This window comes from Catharus ustulatus, chromosome 23 (assembly GCF_009819885.2).
Source record: "Catharus ustulatus isolate bCatUst1 chromosome 23, bCatUst1.pri.v2, whole genome shotgun sequence".
In the NCBI taxonomy this organism is placed as follows: Eukaryota; Metazoa; Chordata; class Aves; order Passeriformes; family Turdidae; genus Catharus; species Catharus ustulatus.
Window position 1 is genome coordinate 4,348,307 of NC_046243.1, and position 18,865 is coordinate 4,367,171.

The following is an 18,865-nucleotide window of genomic DNA, read 5'->3' on the forward strand; positions in this document are numbered from 1 at the left end:
TTTATTTCTTTTCTAGAGCAGTTGAAAGTGAGGTTTCATTTAACCATAACTAGACATTTACAATCCATCTGAACCTGTAATTTAAAGGCCTCTTACAGCCATTTAAAAGATACCAGCATTTTAAAGCCATAACTAATACTGTTGGATAGGACAATTTGAAGAGTATCTGAGTGTACTGAACATCTAAAATAGGGCACACAACTCAGACTCTGGCAGTACCTTATTTCTGTGCACAGGAACACAGCCACTTCAAGTGGAGGCATTCTCACTCTACACATCCACAGCTAAATTAAGTCAGACAGGAGTGAACTGGAACATTTATTTGTCTGTGACTCCTAGTATCTCGAACTTTTTTTCTCATTTTTTAAAAATCACTTATCTTTCAGTAGAACCACTGAAGTTAAGGTTACAGACATTAAGCATTAAAGGACAATTGAGATCTTGTGCCTAAAATGCTCTTTGACACAAAAGAAAAGGCAAAAAAAAAAGCAGGATTCTGTTTCCATGTGTTTGTGTGCATGTTTACATGAGTGTTAGGTAAGCTTGTAACACAATCTGACAACACGAAGATAAGGTTTGAGTTCAATTTTATAGCTGCTTCCAGTGGTTTGAAATTCTGGTTCAAAAAAGGCACATTTCAAAAATACCAACCTAAGGCTTTTGTATCAAGTATCTGAAGCATGACCTTACTGTGAAGCACCATTTTACCAGAGGACTGCTCAATTCTCATTGTATTCCATCATAAGATAAATCCCAGGGCCCACTAGAAATTAGAAATCACCTTTCAGAGAAAGTAATAATTTAAATAATTTATTTGTTCACTTTCTTCTTAAAGGAAATAATATCACTTTGAAATAAATACATTACTACCCATAGTTACCTCTTTCTCCTTTTGCTATTAAAGATTTCTGTACTAAAAACTCATACACATCTATCTCCCCTTGCACAACAACCACCCTCTATGCTAGGAAAAAATACCAGAGCAATAGGTCATGAGCCACCAGGATTCCTGTGAGCATTTTCCAGCATCCACTATTGTAACATCAGTGCCCACCAGCCTTCCAAAGGAGCTGAACTGGTAGAAAACACCTGTATGGAAGGCAGCTCCCCTCCCAGATCTCTCTGTTCAGGTCCAGTGGAGATTTCTGCACTTGCAGGTTACAAGTTTCTAACAACTTCAGCTCACCCTGCTGCAGACAAACCTCAGCCCAGGGCACTTCTGGCTCCGTTACATCGCAAAGCACAACCCCAGCATTAAAACTCTCATGCTCTGCTGACAGAGAGAGAGGGGGAATGGGGTCCTTGTTGCTGTTAGAGGTGTGCAGACCCATCTGGCCTGTTCTGCTGTGAGGACAGCCCTGGCAGAGTGCTGGCTGCAGCTTCTGTATTCCCCAGAATTCTCGTTATTTACCATTTCCTAACAGAGACATGCAACATAAGCTGTCAATGGCTTCACCTCAGGTCAACTGCCAGGAGTTTTGTCATGTCCAAAGCTGTCATTACCCTGGTTAGTAACAGTCTTGTCCTGCTCTTCAAATATGCCATAGAGGCGTGAAATTGTGAAGAGTTCACTTGTGCTTGTTTGCTTATTTTCTGCTCACTCAGACTATTGAAGCATGTCAGGGGCAGGCCAGAGCTTCCAGGTAACCCTGTTCTGTAGTGTGGATGGAAGGATGGAGGATGGATGGATGGATGGATGGATGGATGGATGGATGGATGGATGGATGATGGATGGATGGATAGTGCTGCAATGGCTAGGGCTGTATATTCAGACAATGACAGATGATTAGGTGGACCAAGCTGGATAAGTAGCTGGAAATATCTCTAGCATTTGTTCCTGCTCCAGAAGAGCCAGCAGTGTGTAGAGATCCTGCCTACAGGCTGTTGTCACCCTCTGTTCTTCAGGACACAGGTAAAAGGAGCTGACAATGCAGGCAACTCTGTGTGAAGCAAAGGCTGCTCCAAGTGCCTGCAGGTGGGAAGTTCTGTCTCCAAGTGTGTGCTTCACTGCATCTCAGAAGAGACGTTTCAAGCCCAGTGGCAGAGTTACATCCTTGAAAGAATTTATTTTCCCATGAACCCAAGGAGAGAGGCAGTGTCCCAGAAGGGAGGTTCAGGGTAAATGACAACAGCCCCTGCCTAACTCCCAACTGCACAATTCTCTGTTTTCTACCAGCAATATTAAAACCACTTGATAGAATAACAGAACCATGGAACCTCGGACTGTTTTGAGTTGAAAGGAGCCCTAAAGCTCACCTCGTTCCACCCCTGCCATGGCAGGGACACCTCCCACTGTCCCATTCTGCTCAAGCCCTGTCCACCCTGGCCCTGGACGCTTCCAGGGATCCAAGGGCAGCCGCAGCTTCTCTTGGCATTCACTCCTGCACTTTTAATAAACTGTTTAATTAATTGCCCTGACCAAACTCCTCGGGTTGCTGTGTCCCGCTGCTCAGCGCTGGGCCAGGCGCAGCGCCTGGGCCCGGGCCTTTCCCGAGCGTCCCCTCAGCCCCGGGTCGGTCCCCATGTCTCCAGCCCCTCTCTGCTCCGTTCCCCGAGTGTGCCCTGGCCCATTCCCCATGTCTCCAGCGCTCTCCGTTCCCCTCAGCCCCAGGCCATTCCCCGTGTCCTCTCAGCCCGGCCCGGCGGCGGCGCTGGGCGCGCTGGCCCTTTAAGGGCCTCCCCCCCGCTAGGGGGCGCCGTGCGCGGCGGCGGGCGCATGCGCAGTGGGGGCTGCTGTGCGCACGCGCAGTGCCGCAATGCGGGTGGTGGTGGGTGAGTGCGGGATGTGAGGGAGCGATGAAGGGTGTGAGAGTGCGGGATGTGAGGGAGCGATCAAGGGTGTGAGAGTGCGGGATGTGAGGGACCGATCGGGGCCGTGAGGGAGCGATCAAGGCTGTGAGAGTGCGGGATGTGAGGGAGCGATCAAGGGTGTGAGAGTGCGGGATGTGAGGGAGCGATCAAGGGTGTGAGAGTGCGGGATGTGAGGGAGCGATCAAGGGTGTGAGGGAGCGGGGTGTGAGAGTGCGGGATGTGAGAGTGCGGGATGTGAGAGTGCGGGATGTGAGAGTGCGGGATGTGAGGGAGCGATCGGGGCCGTGAGGGAGCGGCAGTGGCGAGTGGAACGGAATTTTGGAGAAGGAGCAGGCGGTCCTGGGTTGTGGGTGCTGCCCGCTGGGTTGGAGCCAGGCCGCCTCTTCCCCCGGGGTATGCGGGACTGGCCAGGGCCCGGCGGCGCTGCTGGGGCTGCGGGGATGCCTCTGCTGCCGGGGGTGGTGGCCCAGGGACACACCCGTGACCGTCTGTCTGTCCGTCTGTGTCTCACCAGGTGGTGGGACAGGCTTCGTGGGCAGAGCCCTGACCCAGCTGCTGCGGAGCCGAGGGCACCAAGTGACCCATGTGTCGCGCCGAGGTGGCAAGGATCGGATCAGCTGGGTATGAGATGAGAGCGGTCACAGGAGGGGGAGGTGACAGGGCTGAGAAACCAGCCGGCGTGCCCTGGCCTTGCATGGCATAGAGGGACCCTGCCAAGGCTCCTGTGGCTGTTCTTTGGGGCTGCTGTAGCTCCATGGGTCACAGGCTTTGGAATGGGTGCTGCTGTAGCTCCGAGGAGCCAAACCTTCTTCATTTGTGCTTGTACTCCACAAATGTCAGGGAAAAACTGGCTGAAGTTCTCAGGAACCTTATTTGCGGGGAAGGCTTGAGCAGAGCCTGATGTGTGATGTGCTGTCTCTGTTACTCCTGCCTAGGAAGAGCTGTCCCGCTCTGGGCTGCCCCTGTGTGATGCTGTGGTCAACTTGGCTGGTGAAAATGTCCTCAACCCTCTCCGCAGGTAACCTGATGTTCCATTGGGACAGGGTGGAGGCAAGGCAGTCCTGTGTTGTCAGAGAATGTGGAAAGGCAGGAAACAGCATGACCAGGAAGCTCCTGGGTTAACCAGCTGCTGACATTTGCATTCTCAAGTATACAGAACATTTCTGTGGGCCTGGTAGGTTCCGAGAGACCTTTGGAAGAAAGTTTCCCTCCTGGGTCTACAGCTGGAGGCCAGAGAAAATTAGTTCCACATTTCTAAAAGAACATTGGGTGCTGTCCCTACATTTGATAATACAAAATCAAAACCAAAGTTTGACTTTGAGGAGTAAGAGCAGCTTTGGTGTCTAGTTCCTTTGCTGACTTTGTCCAAAGGCAGTTCAAACCCCACAATCTTTTGAGGGAAGTGAAGAGTCCCCATCCTCCAAAGTTCCCCTGTATTTATGCTGGAAGATGAGATGTCCTCCCTTTGCCCTGGGCTGAGGGGAGTTCCTGTGACCTCTCCTGTGCTTGTGAGCTGGTGTTGGCTGGGGTCCCCCTTGGTGGCAGTGTTCCTGGGGTGTCCTTGTGAGCTGTTTAATCCCAAATTCTCCCTTTCCCAGATGGAGTGATGCCTTCTGCAGGGAGGTCATCAGCAGCCGGGTGGAGACCACGAAGACCTTGGCCAAAGCCATTGCTGCTGCTGAGCAGCCACCCCGTGCCTGGGTCCTCGTCACTGGCGTAGGTATTGGTTGGGCCTGGCCAAGCCATCACTCATGCTGAGCTGGAGAGGCTTTTCCTGCTCACAGAAACAGTTCCTCAGGAGCACGTGTCTTGCCTTGACATGTCAGCTTTATTGCCATCAATGTCACTGTGTTTAGGCGAGCCTTGATAAGTTTTTTAGTACTGCTTGGGTCTCTGTGTTTTGTCTTGGTGTTATTAGGGCAGAAACTCTTGTGTGTTTTCCTGTGAAAGCCTTTAGGTATCCCATAGAATCAATTTGTGTAGGTAAGGCCTCAGCTGAAGCCCCCTGCATTATCTCCCAACTTTCTGCTGCTGCAGTCTTTAAAGCTGCTGGTTTATCCTCTGTGATGCCCAGAGTTAAAGCAGGCACCTTCCAGCCAGCTCAGTGTGTTGCTTGCAGGCCTGTTTGGGTTTTAACTGCCTCAGTGTTAGTGTATCCTGAACCTGTAGAGCACATTGGTAGTTCAAAAACTTGTTAGCATTGCCATCAGAGACCCTGTGCTGTTCATGTGAGGATGTCCCTGGTGGAGTGGTGAAGGTCACAATCCCAGAGTGGTTTGGGTTGGAAGGAGCCTTAAAGCCCATCCAGTGCCACCCCTGCCGTGGGCAGGGACACCTGCCACTATCCCAGGTTTCTCCAAGTCCTGTCCAGCCTGGCCTTGGACACTTCCAGGGATCCAGGGGTGGCCACAGCTGCTCTGGGCACTCCATGCCAGGGCCTCACCACCCTCCCAGGGTAGATTTTCTTCCTAATAGCCAGTCTAAACTTACTTTCAATTTGAAGCAATTCCCCCTTGTCCTGGCACTCCAGGCCCTTATAGTCTCCCTCCAGCTTTCTTGTAGGCTCCCTTCAGATACTGGAAGGTTGCAATTAGGTCTTTTTCCCAGGCTGAACAATCCCAGTTCTCTCAGCCATTCCTCACAGGAGTTCTGGGCTCCTGGAGGCAGAGAAAATGGTCTGATGAGGAAGGGGGGTTTGGTGTCATCATGCAACCCTGACCCCCTTTCTGCTGTAACCCTGCAGGTTATTACCGCCCCAGCCCCACAGCTGAGTACACTGAGGACAGTCCAGGAGGGGATTTTGATTTCTTCTCACGCCTGGTGAGCTCGTGGGAGGCTGCAGCTCTCATCCCTGGGAGCCCAACTCGTGGTGTTGTGGTGAGGTCAGGTGAGATGGGGCATCATGCTTGTTAATGGTCACTCTGCTTTACCGCTGGGCAGCAGTGGGAAGAGGTGGCTGAAGGGATCAGTTCTTCTGTCTCTCCTCGTTGGGAGTTGCAGTCCAGCCCTCTAAGGATTCTCCTGCTTGTAGGTCTGGGTGTGAAGGGGGCTTTTTCCCTCTGGGCAAGGGCACCTGGTGTCACTCTCTTCTCCCCACAGGTGTAGTGCTGGGTCGAGATGGTGGTGCAATCGCTCAGATGCTCTTGCCTTTCCGGCTGGGACTTGGAGGCCCCATGGGCTCTGGACTCCAGCCCTTCCCCTGGATCCACATTCAGGACCTGTCTGGGATTGTGTGTCATGCCCTGGAGAAAGAGTCTGTGCAAGGCATCCTCAACGGTGTTGCCCCCTCCTCCCCTGGCACCTCCAATGGCAGCTTTGCCCGGGAGCTGGCGGCTGCCCTGGGCCGCCCGGCGCTGGTGCCGGTGCCCGGCTGGGCGGTGCGCGCTGTTTTTGGGGCAGAGCGGGCAGTCATGCTGCTGGAGGGACAGAGGGTGCTGCCAAAACGCACCCTGGAGACTGGCTACCACTTCATCTTCCCTGAGCTGCCTGCAGCTCTGAGGGACATTGTGGCTTAAGGCCTGCCCAGTTGGGCTGGGCTGGGCCCTGTTTGTGTGAGCGCACATGCCTTCCCATCAAAGAGGGGAGCCCTGCCCCTTGGCACTTCCCTGTCCCCAAACAGAAAGGGGGAGCAATCCTTTCCTCCTGTATGTCCCTGTGTGCATCCCCAGTTTAGGAATCATCCTTCTTATTGCCATCTGAATCTCAACATTACCTGCACTGGGGAAGGGCACAAGCCCCTCAAAGGACCATGTCTGTGGAATTGCCCATCTTCCCTTTTGCATGGTGTGTGTATGAGCTGCTGGCAAAGCAGCTGGGGGTGTAATGTCTTCTCTGAGAGATGTGGCAGCAGGAACAAGTCCTAATGCTGTTGTCATTCTTCCATGGTACTGGAAGTTGCCCTTCCTGTTTTTCCCCATGATGACACAGGCAAAGCAGACGAGCATAAGTCTCTTGGTCTTGGTGGTTGTGGGAGAAGATCCACCTTAGGGTGCTGAGATTGCTTGGAGACTCTGCCCTCTCTTTTCTTGTGTCTGGTACCAAGCTGATGTGTCAGTACCTTCAGCTGAGTCTAGTCCAAAGAGTTACACCTTCCAGGGTTCCATACCCCTCGTGCTGTGGCAGGGATGAAGGAGAACTCTGCTTTGCCAGCCTGTAGGGCAAAGGGTGACAATCAGAGTGTGGCCCCTGGACTGCTTTGCCTTAGCTAAGTGCCCATTACATCTACACTTGAGCTCAGGAAAGCTGGGTGCTGCATCATTGTGTGAGGCACTGCAAGTCAGAGCTTCAGTCTCAAGGAGCATTTCAGCTATTGCCTTCATTGTACTACTTGAGACCAGGGTGGTTTTCTTTTCCTGATCCCATGGGGTGGTGCTTGTTCAGGGTGCTCCCCCTGACTGGGCACTGAGAATATCCAAACTGCCTGGTCTGTCTTGGGAAGCAGTGCCTCTTCCTTTGTAAAGCAGATGGCAATTTCATCATCTCACAAGTGGCAGGAAATGTATCCACGTGCTTCCTTTGACCCACTTCCATATCCTAAAATGGATTGCAGGGTGTGAATTCCACAGAGCAGTGACGTTTATTATAGCAGTACTTACGGAGAAATATTCCTAGTGTGATTTAAGTTGGGACTGGAAATTTCTATTAAAAGGCACTTCAGGCAGATAAAGACCTACTCTTTACCATCCAGGACAGCAGCAGTCCATGTATTTCTGGTTTGTGCCATGCTGTAGTCAGAGTAGCTGAAGGATCAGTCTTGGTGAAATCTGGATGCCCCACTCCTGACTCTTTGCCCGGTATGTACTGGAGACAGAATGGCAATCTGCTGGCTTTCCAGGCAGGAAAATTGGAGTGGCACCGCAGATGGAACTGGAGGATAGTTCTTACAGTTAGTGTAAGCACAGCCTGGTGAAATGGGACTTTGGCAATAGTCATGAAAGCAGCATGGTTTGAGATACATGTGGGTGGCTTGGACTGTGTCTTTGCTGCTCTAAGTTAGGTGCAGCTTCATTCCTCTTCCCCAGAGCTTCAGTTTCCTGGCTGTGAGAGTAGGTTGACCTGCTCTGAGATGCAGACCCAGTTCTTTGTGGGCCAGTACTGTTGTTACAATCAGCAGTACTGCTTTAGTTATTTCAGCTGAGTTTTTAGAGCCTCAGGCTTCAGAGCTTCCCCAGAAGTTGTGGTCTGCAGCATCCTTGTGTCATCCAGGCTGGTTAGCCAGCCCAGTTAGGTTGTTGCTGTACCTGTATAAACCTTGATGATTGCAATGGCTTTGGGTTGTGATTGGAAATGAGAACAAGTCTGGCTGGAGAACTGCCACTTCAGCTCTGAAAGAGCTGTTTGTGTCCCACAGAGGACTGCCACTAAGCTGAGTTCCCAGGCCTTGGATGTGTAACTCACTCAGGATGTTTGAAAAGTTGCCTCTGCATGGTGTTTGGCTTCAATACGTCACAGGTTTAAATGAGCTTCTGTCATCTGAATCTCTGTTTGGAATCTGGAAGCACTGTCTTCTGAGTGCAGTTAAGACTTCCCATCATGATAAATTCACACATGCCCCATGCCCTTTTCTCTGCAGTAGAGCCAAGGTGCATGTTTGGGTGACAGCAGGCTGAAATCCCCATTGGATGTGTCTGGTTTTGGTGACCTTAAGGAAGCCCTGGTCCCCAGGCTGTAGGGCTTTGTGATGCTGAGTACAGGCCTTGTGTTAGCCCAGTGCTGGCATTGCAGTGCTCAGGGCTAGCAGAGTGTTCCTGCAGCCATATCTGAGCCTGTGCTGTGCCCCTCTGCCTCGGGCAGGTGGCTCTATTCCTTTAGAGCTGAATGCTTCTGATCAGCCATGTGAAAAGCAGCTGCTGCCTTCGGCTGCTGTGGCCCAGGACCCTCCTGTGTGGCTACTGACACCCCAGCCTGGGGGCCCAGTACCCAGGGTTTCTGTCCAAGCTGAGGACACAGCTGTTCCTTTCCTGTTTGCAGGGTGAGCCAGCCCTGGTGCTGAGCTGGTGTCCCGCACAGACACGTGGACAGTGACACACGGGTGACACTGACATGGCTGTCAGCCCCAGGCAAGCTGCTGCTGTTAGCATGCCCACACAGGTGCTGTGCATGATGGGGCTGGCAGCCTCACAGGACACCCTCAGGGTTCACAAGGATGCACACTCAGTCCTTTGAGCACTGGTATGATCTCTCTGTCCACCCAGCACTCCAGCATGGACCACAGGTCCCCTCCTTGCCAGCTGCTCCAGCTTTACACACCAAAGACTCAGCATCACTCAGACACTCATCCCAAAGGGACACCACACTTGCAGGTATCTCCAGGTACCAACATGGATCCCTTCCCCTTGTGATAACCCTGCCCATACCTGGAGTCCCCTACTTGCCAGCTGCTCTGAATTACTGCTGCTGGATACACACCTTCACACCTGGTTTGTGGGGTGTACAGATCAGCACCCAGGCTGTGAGTGGCTGTCCCACTCCAGCTGTGGACATGGAGCCTCTCACCGCCCTTGCTCATGCTGCTCTTGTGGACACCAAGTATTCCTGCCTCAGTGGCTGTAGGGTGAGTTCCCACTGGGCTCCAGGAGCTCTAACACAGGCTGGGTTTCTGCTCTCCCAATTCCCCTGTCTGACTTCAGGAGCTGGCCTCAAACCCACACATATTGACTGCCCAGTAGCTGGCACTTGTTCCTTGAAGTACACAGAGAGATTACAGAAAGATTAAATAAGCCAGGACTGTGGTGGTCAAGTGTAGAGCTCGGCCAGACCAGCACTAACTGGCCCAGGTTTACACCCAACCAGCCTCTTAAAACCCTTTTCTGTGTAACCCCTCTTGGCTGCTCCCTGTCCCTGCATAGTTCCTCAACAGCTGGCATCCCACTGTCTGCATCCAACATCCTGGACACTGAGCTTTGCCTCCTTATCAGTTGCAAAGTCCTTGGGAGCTTGTCAGTGGTGTGGGATTCCATTTGTTTCTGGTTATTTGCCCTGTTACTGCTAATTGGTTTTATGACTGTGTCTTCCATTACTTCTCTACTGTAAAAATAAATCTTCTCAGCCTCACACATCCTTATCCCTTTGGATGGCTGATCAGGTTTGTTCTCATCTCATCTCCATCAGGTTTGTTCTCATCTCAGCCTCCCCATCACGTCTAGTTTATCTCTATGCCTTTTATGGCTCCTTTGATCAGATATCCCCAAACGAGCTGACAAGTTCCTTTCACATCCCCTGGTGCTGCCCTGCTGCGGGACTCGACAGAGGCTGCACTCTTCCCTCCCCTGGGGCCTGAATGGGCCTCCTCACGGGCTGTACTCAGGGGGCAGTGACCCCTCTGGGCATTGAAGGGGCTGTGTGTGCAGACAAGGGCTGCACTCACCGGTTCCCCCATCAGAGACAACAGGCAGGAACACACTGAGGCACTTGGGATCAGTAGCACCTCTGTGTCAGTCTGTACAGGCAAGTCCAGTGTCTGGCTGTGATAGTCACAGGCACCAGGGCTGATCCTGGAGCTTTGGTCTCATTCTGGCAGAGCTGAGTGATCTGCACTGCTGCCTTGCTTTGGGGTTAGCTCTGGGCTGACTGCTAAGTTGCAACCCAGTATTAAAGACGGCAAGGCTTAAGTCTGAGTTTTCTGCACCAGTCGTAGTTCTGCACCATTTGTATTGTTAGTCTGCTTTACACATTCTTTCACAAATTGTAAGACACTGATTTCCTAATTAAAGTTGGTGTTTCCCTTCCTTGTACCCCTTAATTTCCACTGAGTCATGGTTCAGACTTGACTGGGACAATTTTCCAAGATTTTAGCGTGTTTTGTGACTGTCCTTTCTCACAGCTTAAAAATTTGTACATCTGAAGCTGAAATCCTAGACAAGCATCTGTTTCTGTGTGTCTGGGATAGATTTTTGGCTTTGCTATTGGTTGAACCTGCAAAGGGGAAAGTGGCAGTCACATCCCCCAGCCTGGGCAGAGCCCCTGAGCCATCAGGTGTTCACGCTGGACTCACAAAAGCTTTCCAGGAGGGTGCTGGGCTGGGGCTGCTGGAGGTGAGAGCTGCTCTGACATCCCTTGACAGTGAGCTGTGCTGGTGAGTCCCTGGTTCTGGGGTTGATGCACAGAGCCCATGAGGGCTGTGAGCAGCAGTGCAGTGCTGTGCAACCCTTCTTGGCTGAGAAATGGCCAAGCCTCATTCCTGCAGTCTCTGCTGTTAACACTGATGCTTTTGAGCCCTTTTTATGCCTGGTGAGGGCTCCCACATATCCTGCTCAGAACCCAAAAAGATGCTACAATTCATACCAGCTGTTCTTGGGGTACTCACCTGTCTGAGGAAAAGGGTGAAGAGCAGAATGAAGCCCCACGATCCAAGGGGAGTTGGGCAGTGACCTGTACACAACTGAGGCACTCATAAACCTGTGGGGTGGGTGGGATCCATGCAGTGGTGCTAAGGGAGTGAAACACTCACCGAGCCACTTGCAGTCATTTGTCAGCAGTCCTGGCTAACTGGGGAGGTCCCAGCTGACTGGAGGTCAGCAAATGTGAGTCCCACCTGCAAGGAGGGCCAGAAGGGTTTGGGGAACTGCAGTCCTGACAGTGCCAGGAGGGGAACAGATAATCTCGAGTGCCATCATATGGTAGGAACAGGAAAACTTGATCAGGCCTGGCCAGCGTGGGTTTAGGAAAGGCAGGTCCTGCTTGGCCAGCCTGGTCTTCTGTGACAAGATGTCTCACTTGGTGGGTGAGGGAAAGACTCTGGATATCATCTACCTGGACTTCAGTAAAGCCTCTGACTCCATTTTCCACAGTGCTCTCCTGGAGACACTGGCTGCTCCTGGCCTGGATGGGCATGCTCTCCACTGGGTAAAAACCAGTCTGGGCAGCTGAGTGCTAGGTGTGGGGGGGAAGGGAGTTAAATCCCATCACAACTGGTGTTCCCCAGGGCTCAGTACTGGGACCAGTCCTTTTTAGTATCTTTCATCAATGATCTGGATGAATGCACTCTTAGTAAGCTGGCAGACAGCAGCTTGGGTGGTAGTTTTGGGAGGGTGGGAAGGCTCTGCAGGGGGATCTGGACAGGCTGGATCCATGGGGCAAGGCCAGTGGTAGGAGGTTCAACCAGGCCAAGTGCTGAGTCCGGCACCTGGGTCACAACAAGCCCATGCACTGCTCCAGACTTAGAAAAGGGGGCTTGGAAAGCTGGAAGGACCCGGGTGTGCTGGTTGGCAGGGGCTCAGGATGGGCTCAGGTGTGCCCAGGTGGCCAAGCAGGCCAATGGCACCTGGCACCATGGACAGCTGTGACTCCAGCTGCAGCACACAGAACAGAGAGCCCTGAGCCTGGAAATCCTGACTGCACTGGGCAGGAGCAGGGCATGGCCACACCAGTGTTCCTCCCCTGAACATCCCTGGTGAATCTTGGAACCGTCTGAGATGCTTTTCTCCTTTCATTCCAGAATGGGCCCTTTGTCTCTGGCATTAGCTCTGCCTCAGCCTGTAAGTGCCCCAGAAGCTGCTTCACTGGCTCGCTGAACAGGTATCACACCCAGCCCTGGGGCTGCTGCATCTCCTGGGAGAGCCCTTGGATCAGAGTCCATTTCTCTGGTTAGGTTACTCTGGTTTCTCCACCTGCTGGTGCGTATCTGTGCCCCTTTGTGTACATGCAGACCAACTTTTTATTGTACAACCAGAAAAATTCACTTTTTAAAGGAGCAGAGAAGTGTTTTGGAATGATCACTGCCCTGAAGGCTTTACTTGATATCACAATCCTGTAACAATGACTGAACTTACATTTCAAAGCACAGTGGAACACAAGCTCCAGGGCAGCAAGTCTGTGGTTGGGAGAGTTATAATTTGCATTTTTTCCTCTAAGAAAGGGGAGAAGTGAATACACTGGCATGAAAATTCCTGTTTTAGTTCTCCAATTATCACAAGGTTCCTGCATCAGCACGTGGTCCTGATCCACATGACATGAAGCACTACAAGAACTTTTTAATTAGCCCCACGGTGACAAAATCTAGTTTTGCTAATGATATTATTGTTATTCTTTTTTGAATGACCAGAAGTGCAAGGTGATTTGAGATTTTGCTTTCCCATCATTTCCCTTTACAAAGGCATCAGGAATCCTGTGAGGGAAGGTTGTTGGAGACTTCTGTTGGAGGTAGGTTTGCATCCCCTGCTCCTCTGAGTAGAGAATGTAATTGAGAAGAGCATTTCATAGCTTGTGTGAAGCAGGATCACAGAAACAGGAGTTTGCCAAAGGTATTTGCTGTTTCTGCCAAAAATACTGGAAGGACGAGTAATTCCACATGCTGCCAGTGACAGTGATTATACTGGGAAAGGGAAAACGACCTGAAAATTCTTGTTTATAATTTTTAATATATAATCTTACTTAACAGAGTCAGCTTCAGAGACACTCTCCATGCATTGGGAGAGGTCTGAGGGAAGGTAGGCATGAGTCATACCTGTCTCAGCATTTCTGTATTTCAGGTTTTTGCTGGAGATCAATCTTACTTTTATGTTAGGGAGATAACTGAGGCAAAAGAGAAAGGTTGGATTAGAGTTGAAAGCAAATTGCTTTTTTCTCCCCCCCAAACTTCTGTGAAAATACTATTTTTTATGGGAAATGAGAACAAAGAATACACAGTATTAACTGTGGATTGCTAGATAACATGATTTCATACCAAAAGTGGCTTTCCTTCTTGGATCTGTGGAAAAAAAATCTGTAATTTTCAAGCAGAAAATAGGATTATATATAAGGATTTAAAATTGAAATATTCACTGACATTAAGGAATGAACTGTGCTGGGAAAAAATTCCAGTATCCCTGCAGAGTATTCACCAGAGGCAATGGAAATGTACAGAAAGTTCTCATTTCTACAAATCTCTGAAATTCCATTTTGGGAATAGTTTATCAGTTTAAAGTGGAAAATAAAAAATGTTTATTCTGTACGTGGCTTTTTCTTGTAAGAAATTAGATTTTTGTTTCAGCAGCCACACAGAGGTAATAACTTCCCTTCAGGGAAATGGCTCAGTCACCTTGGGCTATGGGTGCAGGTGAGCAGCTGCCATCTTCTCTTAGAACTTCCTCACAGTGCCTCCAAATTCACTGGCTATTACAACATTATTTTTCTAAAACTTGAGACACTGTCTCTGTGATTTTTAACTCATGCCATTTATCTGACTGAAAAGAAGATTGAAAAAGGACTGTGATGCAGAGATCTTTGTAATTATTAACGTAAGGGAAGACCAGGAAAGGAAAGAAATTGGGGTTGAGACTGAGCTGTCCATGGAGCCTAAGGAGGAGTAGCCTGGCCACAGTGATGCTACCTTTAGGGTGAGCACATTCCCTCTCCAGACTTCTTGACTCTGATGGGAGCTGAGTCTCTTGTCCTGGCTTATTTTTTAGTGCACAGATCAGCTGGCCTAATGTAGACTTGCCTGTCCAGCCAGCCACAGTGGTGGGAGCGGAGGATTAGGGAAAGCAGGTCCTGTGTGGGTGACTGTTGTCCATATTCAGACTGAGAGCTCCATGGATAAGCTTCAGCTCAGCCCAACTTGCAAGTCCTTGCTTTAGGTGAGGTGCATTTCAGGCAGAGGTGCTGCTTCCCAAGCTGAGTGGTGTGGTTGATGTTCTAGAGGGAAGGGATGCCATGCAGAGGAGCCTTGATAGAACAGAAGTGGGCTGGGGCAAACCTCAGGAAGTTCAACAAGGCCAAGTACAGGCTCCTGCACATGAGTGAGGGCAGTCCCAAGGCTGGGCAATGTATGGACTGAGAGCAGCCCTGCAGAGGAGGACTTGAGGGTGTTTCGTGGATGAAAAACTCCAGATGTCCTGTCAATGTCCACTCACAGCCCAGAAACCAGTCATATCCTGGGCTGCACCAAAAGCAGCATGGCCAGTGAGTCAGGGGAGATAATTCTAGCACAAATTCCCCTCTCCTGAGGGCCCACCTGCAGAATGTGTTCAGCTCTGGGGCCACAAGCAAAAGGAGAACACGGACCTGCACAAATGGACCATGGACCTCCTGTTCCAAGGAGGGCCACAGGGATGGTCAGGAGGCTGAAGCAGCTCCCCTGTGAGAATAGGCTGAGAGAGCTGGGGTTATTTTGTGATGGAGACAAGAGAAGGCTCTGGGGAAACCTTTCAGCAGCCTTCCAGTACCAGAAAGTGGCCTACCAGAGAAAAAGGCAGGGACTTTATACAAAGACATGTGGTGATACACAAGGAGTTGTTGAGGACAGCAAAATAGGGAAAGTAGTCAGCACACTGGATGGCAGCGCTGGTATTTGTAGGGATGGTTTGGAGGAATAGGTTGGCATGAGCAGTATAAAGTGTGACATAAGTAAATATGTCATCTTGCATCTGGGAAAGGACAGGCTGTGCAGGCAGCAGAGGCTGGTGGCCTGTCCCAGCAGCAGCTTTGTAGATAAAGACCCTGGTAGACAAACAGCTGAAATAGGAGATGGGCATGTGTTCCTCTGTCTAAGAAGGTCTGGCCAGCTAGAGCAGGGAAATGATCCCACCCCTCTGTCAGTGCAGGACTGTGTCACAGCACTGCAGGACAAGAAAGGCAGTGATACTGCCTACACTCGATTGGCTTCCCTGGAGGGCCTCCAAATTAACCACTGGGCTGGAGCACATGACATTCAAGGAGAGGCTGAGAGAACTGGGTTTGTTCACCCATACAGAAGAGAAGGCAAAGGGGAAACCTCATTCCTCATTTCTTTGTATAACTAGCTGATGAGATGAGGATACAGAGGAGATAGAGCCTCCTAGTAATGTACAACAATAAGATGAAAGGCAACAGACACTAATAGGAGCATCCTAAATTCTCACTAAATGTAGGGGAATTTGTTTGTTCCCTCTAAGACTGGTCATATACTTGAACAGTCCACAGAGTTTGTGAGACTTCAGGACTTCCAGAAATCCCTCACAACATAAATTATTATATGGTTCTATGCTTTAATAGGTCTATAGTCCAACATACATTTATAGTAATCTTTATTGCTCTCATTTGTGCAGGGATAAAGAATGGAATCCGAGAACATCACCACCACTGTGAGAGAATTTGTCCTGTTGGGCCTGACACAGAGTCACAAGCTGCAGTATTTTCTCTATGTGATCTTCCTTCTCATCTATGTACTAACCTGGCTACTGAACTGCACCATCATTGCCACTGTGGCTGTGGATCAGCAGCTCCACACCCCCATGTATTTTCTCCTGGCCAACCTCGCTGTCCTTGACATCAGCTATTCCTCGGTCAATACTCCCAAACTGCTGTCAGGCCTCCTCATCCAGCACACCACCATCTCCTTCAATGAGTGTTTCCTCCAGATGTTCTTCTTCCATTTCATTGCATGTGCAATGTCTTTTTTGCTCGTAGGGATGACGGTGGATCGGTACGTGGCCATCTGTGAGCCCCTGCGCTACTTGTCCATCATGAACTGGAACACCTGCACAGGGCTGGTGGCAGGTGCATGGTTTGGTGGCTTTCTTCATTCTATTATACAAACTGGTTTGCTTCTGCAGCTGCCATTCTGTGGCCCAAATGTACTGGACAATTTCTACTGTGATATCCCTCAAATCATCAAACTGGCCTGCACTGACACTCACATGGCTGAGCTACAAATGGTGTTTAATAGTGGAGGGATCCTCATCACCCTTTTTGTAATCTTAATTATTTCTTACATTGTCATCTTGCTTAAGATAAGGACGTGCATCTCAGAAGGGAAGCGAAAAGCTCTGTCTACCTGTGGAACACAGATAATTGTTCTGAGCTTAATATTCATCCCCTGCATCTTCACCTATGCCCAGCCTTATAAGAAATACCCTAGGGACAAGGTGTTCTCCATTGTTTACACTGTGGTCACTCCAATGCTAAACCCCATAATCTACACACTGAGAAACACTGAGATGAAAAAAGCCATCAGGAGAACACTGGGGAAAATATTTCTGTCTGCAGGAATACAGAAACCACACCAGTAGATCCAAAGACATCAAATCTGGTGTTTCCATGAGAAAACTGTGTTCATCAGGTATTCCTGCTCCTTCAGTAAGTGAGCAGCTTTCTAGATGTGAGATGGTGACAGAATTCACCTCACATCAATTTAGGAAGGTCAGTCACACAGAGTGTGCAGTGGGTAGAATGTCTAGGACCTAATAAAGTTGTCTGTAATAAATCACTTGCAAAGACATCACCATGACACACCCTGGCTGCTGGCCATGCAAGGGGCCCTTCCCACACCCTGGTTCTCTCCTGTGGAATCACAGCTGAGCCTTCCACTCCAGCCTGGCTCACTTCTCTTTAGCACTCCAGTGTAGTTTCATCTCTAAGTTAGCCCTGATGCCTTACTGAGCCTGGAAACAAAACAACACCCTTTGGAGATAATGTTACTATAGGAGGGAATATAAAGGCTGGTCTTTATTGGAGACCTCCAGTGGCAGACATGGAAAATGTCCACAAAACACCCACCCCCCCAACAGGGTGAATACAGTTTTATAAGTTTAGCAAATTAGCATATTTGACAAAAATAATCAATTAGGAGCACAAGAGGTGATGCAATTTCCCCCAGTTCAACCTTCTCTGAATCCTCCCCTCTCAGATGGAAATTAAACTTTGTTTATGAAAATATGTCTTGTGCTGGTCTCAGTCTTGATTCCTAGGAGAACCAAGATAGGGTAGGGGCCTTGGAATGTTTTGTCTTTCTGCCTATCAGGGGAGGGAAAACTAGCTAGAATACAATAATAGGCTGCAGAGATACAAATATATGTGTAAAGGATGTAGATAATATAGAAAAGAAAAAAGGCAAAAATCAATTTGGCATCAGCAGGTTGGCATCTGCACATTACTGCATTAGTAACTTCACCAGCAATGGCAAGATAGAGAAAAAAGCATTCTGAAGATGCTTAAGAGGGGAGAAAATTCTCAGACCTGTAAGGATTATTTAGGTTTAGAGCTGTTTAATTCCCTTAGAGAGACAAGAGAGAAATTAAATCCCTCTTGACTGTAGAAACAAAAAACTCCCACAAAACAACTAATAAACAACTGATGGGAAGAGAAACTGTTAAGAGTAAGTGGAAATCAGAGTAATAAAAGGAGAAAAAGAGAAAATAAAGTAATAGAAGCAAACAAGAGAAAAAAAACCTACTTATGCCACTTTTTTATGCTTTGTCAAAGGTCAAAATTTCATTTCAAATCTTTAAATGAAAACATTTTTCAACATTCATTATTTTCTCCATTCTTCCTTCCTTCCTTCCTTCCATGGAGAGCTGAAGGGCTCATTGTGCTGGCTGTGTGTATAAATTGAGTGATATTTAATTTCTCAGCTGATTTCTGTGAACCTTTACTCATCAGCCTGCCCAAATGTCAGCCCTGGCAGCAGAGGCTGTACCCAAACTGCCTCAGATCTGAGCTGCTGCTCTCACTCCCTGCTGCAGGAGGGTGAACACCGTGTGCCAGACACTGGGCAAGGGTTTGTCTCTGCTTCCTTTAGATAAAGGTTTCTTTGTCTCTTCAGTGTGCTGGTTGTTTCTGGCTCCAAGGTGATAATTATAGAATTGTGGCATCAGCTGTGGTTCTGGAGTGTTAACTCAGGTGCCAAGGGGTCTCAGTTAAAGCTCTAAGGTGCATGAATTTATTTGTAATTATTTGCTGTATTTATTATTTCTTATAACTTGTATTATTCCTCAACCATGCGACCTCTAGAAGCCACCATCTAGAATTCTCCTGATCACTTATAATATTAATTCAATAAATCAATAAATCAATCCTTCCTTCCTTGATAAATGTATATTAATAAACCCCTTGTAATGCCAATAAAAATTTAAACTCAATAGTGTTTTTTAATGTCATAAACTGAATTAAAGAAGCAGCACATTCCAACAATGCTGAAACTTCATTATGTGGTTTTAGAGTGAAGAATCAAGTACTGCACCAGCAACACTTATCTAATGACTAATTTAGCTGTTTTCTTGGAGCTTCCTTGAGGACAAGAAGTGCACCCATGATAGGAGGTGACTTGACAGAACCATAAACTGTGGCAACATATCAAGAGCTCAGCAGCCCACATCAA

General features: G+C 49.1%; 2 protein-coding genes across 4 annotated transcripts; both read left to right on the forward strand.

The window, feature by feature from the left end:
* Nucleotides 1-2,715: 2,715 nt before the first annotated feature.
* Nucleotides 2,716-9,874, forward strand: SDR39U1 (short chain dehydrogenase/reductase family 39U member 1). Of its 3 annotated transcripts, none has more exons than XM_033078694.1 (6): nucleotides 2,716-2,772; nucleotides 3,326-3,432; nucleotides 3,747-3,829; nucleotides 4,410-4,531; nucleotides 5,555-5,698; nucleotides 5,911-9,874. In XM_033078694.1, exons 1-6 carry the CDS (start codon nucleotides 2,757-2,759, stop codon nucleotides 6,324-6,326), a joined length of 888 nt encoding a protein of 295 aa, XP_032934585.1. In that variant the 5' UTR covers nucleotides 2,716-2,756; the 3' UTR covers nucleotides 6,327-9,874. The 3 variants fall into 3 exon arrangements, with proteins under 3 accessions (XP_032934585.1, XP_032934584.1, XP_032934583.1); XM_033078693.1 differs by having other exon boundaries at nucleotides 3,751-3,829; XM_033078692.2 differs by lacking the exon at nucleotides 2,716-2,772 and having other exon boundaries at nucleotides 3,103-3,432; nucleotides 3,751-3,829.
* Nucleotides 4,438-18,626, forward strand: LOC117006321 (olfactory receptor 4D1-like). The gene is given in 4 exon segments (XM_033078695.1): nucleotides 4,438-4,527; nucleotides 5,555-5,698; nucleotides 15,816-16,727; nucleotides 16,730-18,626. Coding segments are annotated over 2 exon segments (984 nt in total). The 5' UTR covers nucleotides 4,438-4,527; nucleotides 5,555-5,698; nucleotides 15,816-15,824; the 3' UTR covers nucleotides 16,811-18,626.
* Nucleotides 18,627-18,865: the final 239 nt, after the last annotated feature.